At 37.7% G+C, this 4,360-nt stretch overlaps 1 protein-coding gene across 3 annotated transcripts; it reads right to left on the bottom strand.

The window, feature by feature from the left end:
- Window positions 1-3,984, bottom strand: LOC110890355 (metacaspase-1). 3 transcript variants are annotated; one of them, XR_004871288.1, is made up of 6 exons: window positions 3,580-3,984; window positions 2,606-2,936; window positions 2,352-2,463; window positions 2,095-2,262; window positions 509-1,908; window positions 1-413 (listed from the first exon to the last, which is right to left on the bottom strand). XR_004871288.1 is itself a non-coding variant. In XM_022137952.2 (5 exons), exons 1-5 carry the CDS (start codon window positions 3,929-3,931, stop codon window positions 1,849-1,851), a joined length of 1,023 nt encoding a protein of 340 aa, XP_021993644.1. In that variant the 5' UTR covers window positions 3,932-3,984; the 3' UTR covers window positions 1-1,848. The 3 variants fall into 3 exon arrangements, 2 of the variants coding, with proteins under 2 accessions (XP_021993644.1, XP_035835149.1); XM_022137952.2 differs by having other exon boundaries at window positions 1-1,908; XM_035979256.1 differs by having other exon boundaries at window positions 1-1,908; window positions 2,606-2,933.
- Window positions 3,985-4,360: the final 376 nt, after the last annotated feature.

Here is a 4,360-nt window from a genome sequence, read left to right as displayed (position 1 = left end):
TTTATTTAAGACAAGGGCAAAAATGGTATTTTATAAATAATTGTCATGATCCCCTTTCTCTCTCTAAATAAATGCACAATTATCATCAAGCTCATCATCATCACATAACATGTTCAAAACCTCATCAAACAAAATATCAAAATTCCTCCTATCTGCTTTGTTCCGCTTGTCCGAACTGGAAGTGGAACACTGATGTGCATTTTGAAAACTCGTTTCACTCGCTCTAACATCCACCGATTTCTGCTTGTCCTTTTTCGCAAATGGAATAAGAACGATAAACTCTCCATCGGAAATCATATTACTACTTATCTGACTCTTCAAGCTTAGTTTCCTACCCTAAAACAACTAACACCAATAACCTACTCTGTCGGTGGCTGGAGATCATCTCCGCCACCGGTAACCACCACTGCCACCTGTGAATGCCACCATAACCACCTCAAACGTTACGAATATAAGAAACCGAAGTATCCAAACCCAGATCTACCACAGGAGTTTCATAGAGGCTTACCGGAGTTCGTCAGTTGCCAAAGTTAGTCATCGGAGTCCGTTCATACTCTCACCGTCACCAGATCTACCATTGTCGTTGCTCGAACCACTGCTGTCGTTAGGGAATGGCTGAGCCTCCATGTCGCTGCCACCACTCCAGCCACACCCGAGGTCACATCACAGCCAAAATAGTACCAAGTCGCCGTCGCTAACCACCGAGACTCCGTCGTTCATGGTGGTGGCCGGCCATCCGTCTCTCTCTCTCACGCGACTTTCTCTCTCTGCCACTCTCTCTCATGTGACTTTCTCTCTAAAGATCTGTGTGCTATGTATGTGATTTAGGGAAGAGGAGATGAGAGGTTAGGGTTTGATAGGAATGAGGGGTTGGGTGAGTGTGTGGCCGACCGGACATCGCCGGAGAACCGAGTCCGGCTGCCGGACTTGAAGGGGAGAAGGCAGGGGATTTGGGTTGTGTGCTAGGGTTTCTCAGAAATTAAAGAAGATAAGGGAACAAGGGGATCTGATGACATTTATTTATAAAATACCATTTTTGCCCTTGTCTTAAATAAACCTAACTGGGTAATTTAACTCAGTTTGGTGTAAAGGACATAAAGTGATATAAAACATATGTTTTTTGGACATAAACTGAAACTAAAACTTTTAAAGGGCACGTTTCAAAATTCAGATAATACATAACATAAAGGACAAAAAGTGAAATTTACTCAAAATCTAAACCCATTTCTAGCAAGAACACGAGGAGATATTAGTTTTCTTTTGCTAAATGATGGTTAAAGGGCCCTTAGAACACTCCCAAACACACCCTAATTCACTTGGAATTTACATAGTTACCTAATACATTACAACAATAATGATATTTGAATTTCAATAACTCACTTTCATATATTATTACTTGATAAAATATTACAATTTTGATTATGGGGTAATACAAAGTTTCTCTTGCATGTTAAATGCCAAAAGTTCTCACTCCTACTGCATCCCACCACAAAGGAAAATGACATGTAGTAGTGACACCCTAAAAATGTCATTGCATTTGGGTTTTTAATTAGTTAAACGTTTAAAAAGTTTATAGCTTTTAGTGGCACACTTTTTCTCTTTATCAAAAAATATTCCAAAAAAGACATTAAGCCTAGTAATTTCCACCTTTTTGTGTCACTATACATGGGTCCTCTTTACTCACACGTTTTTATCTGCAAGTTAAACTTTGTGACCGATTATTACTTATAGTAACAACTTTGACTTTTAATGGCATGTTTTGTATTTTTTTTGACACTTTTTGTGTAGCCGACATTTTTTTTAGATTACAAATCATTTATTGGAGCTAACACCGACCAGACGTATTCTCTAGATTATAAGAGGCTCTGAGTAAATCTCAAATCTTTTGGAAGAGGATAGTTGAGGCTCCTACAAATAACAAACTTCAAAATGTAAGCACATAACAAAAACTTAGCAACAAATACTCAAACATTATACTCAACAAATACCATACAATAATTACATATAATTATTATTAGTGTGTCACTATTTTCTCACACATTATACTCAAGAATACATGGATAATCATGTTAATGAGAAGAAGAGAAGAAGTACCTGGAGCATAGAAGACGCACATGGCATAAATCGGCTTACTACTTGTTGAGCATGGTTAACTTTTTTTCGCATAGAGGTAAGTAACGCTCCATACGTCAGTTTGCTTTCATTTTCGATAGTTTGGATGAAGCTAAAAGTCAACGCGCCTATAGCCTTGCCTGTGAAAGCCTGCAGAAGCGCTAGTGTATAACTTCTAGAGTAACACGGAACATACAGAGGCATGATCAAATAAAAATAAAATATGCGCGTGTGCTTACAGATGTATCTGCTGATATTTGGTCGTCTGCGCAGGCACTAATACACACTGCTTTACCGCCACGGGTTCCTTTATTCGTAAGTTGATGTTCTTCCCACTTATAGAGTCCATCCCTGTTTGGAAATATAATATCTTTATGTAGGTATCTTTAACAAATGAAAAAATGTCTTACTATTGCAAAAAATAGAAAAATGAACAATTATGAAATTATATGCTAGTTGTTTTTCCCATTTTAACTTTAAATGTGTCACCGACCGGTTGATCGTGCATAGATATGGTAGATCAAGAAGAGTTCCACTGAAGCAAGTGTCGACGACACAGTGAAGTGTAACCCCATGAGGCAGTGGTGCTACAATGGTGGCATTGATTTCATCATCTAGTATTGCTCCAGCCACTCTATAGTCAAGAGGGCACAATGCTTCATCATACCCATCAATCTCATCTCCATCTTCGTCGGGAATCTGGCTTGCATGGCCTGCATAGTAGAACATCAATGAGTCCCCGGGTTGGCAACCGCGGACTAGCCACTGTAATGCTGCTTGTATGTTGCGTTTTGTTGGAATCCTAGACCGATCCGACTCTTCTTCTGCATCAAACATTACAATGGAGATAAATAGTTGATCCAAGAGTTAACAAACTATTAATTAGACTAGTTCGATAAAGGGAAATATCATAGAAAGTGCAAAAATTCAAACGAGTATGTATAACTTGGGCTAGGAGTGGAGTTAGGGTCCCAAAAACAGCAGAAGGAAAGGTCTCAATGAACTGGAATGACCCAACTGTTTGATAAAGGGTAACTTTTATATGTAATACGCTATTAAAAATAAAAAAAACAACGACGGGAAGTTTGTGTTACACATGTTACACATCAACTCGTTTTTTAATCATGAAAAATGTGTAACGCATTTTGGTACAACTACGCAATACAAAATCCCTTCAGCGGTTTTTTGTTTTTTTTTATTTTTAGTAACATAAGCAAATATAAAAGTTACCAGAAACCAATGGGATGGTGGTCCATTGGAAAAGACAAAACCGTTAAACACTTGAGTTTAGAAGGGAGAGGTTTTGGGTTCAAGTCCCACATACGATAGGGATTTAAATAAACGTTACCATAAAAGATTGAAAAAAATGTTATATAGGGTTTTTTCTAGGGTTTTCTCATCTCAAGTGAGTTTCCTAAATATTTATTCTCCTAAAAATTACATATTATTATCTTATTAAATGTGTACCTGTAAGGACAAGGATGGAAGCATTTGGAAAGCCCAATTTGTTAACTAGTAGTTGTTGCATGCTCCTGACATTATGAACACTAGCTTCAAGTTTCTTTCTGTGGCCATTGTAGGTGATACCACATAGAACTGCCCTTTTCTTTCCGCGATTTGAGGGTTGTCGTTGAAGCTCATGCTGATATTGATTTGCTGCTGCGTTGATAAACTGTCCGATGCGGAAGAGAACACGACCCTTGATCTTTTGGTTGAAAAGGTTGACAGTGTGACACACGGGACATATTTCGTATTGTGACCCAGGCATCTTAACCAGGGTTCTTCCACATGTATTGCACCGTTGGGCTATGGTTGCCATGCTTTTTTGTTCTAGCTAGTTGGAAGTTGTTTGGAAGGTTGTTAGTTTTGGTTGTTTCAATTTAGAGTTGTTTCTTCAACTTTTATAGTCGATTTAGCCATTTAATTGTCTTATTCTTTCCCTTCAATAGATTCACTTGGTCTTCACAAAGTAAAATGCTAGAACCAGATTCACTTGTGAAACTCCTTTCGGCAAAGATAGATTTATTTGTACAATGAGTCACCATTTTAATAAAAAATACTTATATAAATAAAAAATAGTAAAGGTACCCTCCTTACATATTTTGGGAAATTATAGTACATATACCGTGTACAAATCCTAACGAATATAACATATGTAATTAAATTGATTCAAACTATGATATTCAACAAAGGACTTTTACCGCGTCTTCTTGTACGGTCCATTGTGTTTTCAGTCCGTTGTGTAGGC

The sequence above is a fragment of the Helianthus annuus genome, chromosome 11 (assembly GCF_002127325.2).
Source record: "Helianthus annuus cultivar XRQ/B chromosome 11, HanXRQr2.0-SUNRISE, whole genome shotgun sequence".
Classification (NCBI taxonomy): Eukaryota; Viridiplantae; Streptophyta; class Magnoliopsida; order Asterales; family Asteraceae; genus Helianthus; species Helianthus annuus.
The sequence above is the reverse complement of the archived record's forward strand: the minus strand, read 5'-3'. Positions and strand labels throughout refer to the sequence as shown.

Coding starts and splice junctions, on each gene's coding strand:
- LOC110890355 (XM_022137952.2), bottom strand. CDS start 3,931: ATGGCAACCATAGCCCAACGGTGCAATACATGTGGAAGAACCCTGGTT. Junction 2,937..3,579: donor TTCCATCCTTGTCCTTACAG/GTACACATTTAA, acceptor TGTTTGATGCAG/AAGAAGAGTCGGATCGGTCT. Junction 2,263..2,351: donor AAATATCAGCAGATACATCT/GTAAGCACACGC, acceptor GCGCTTCTGCAG/GCTTTCACAGGCAAGGCTAT.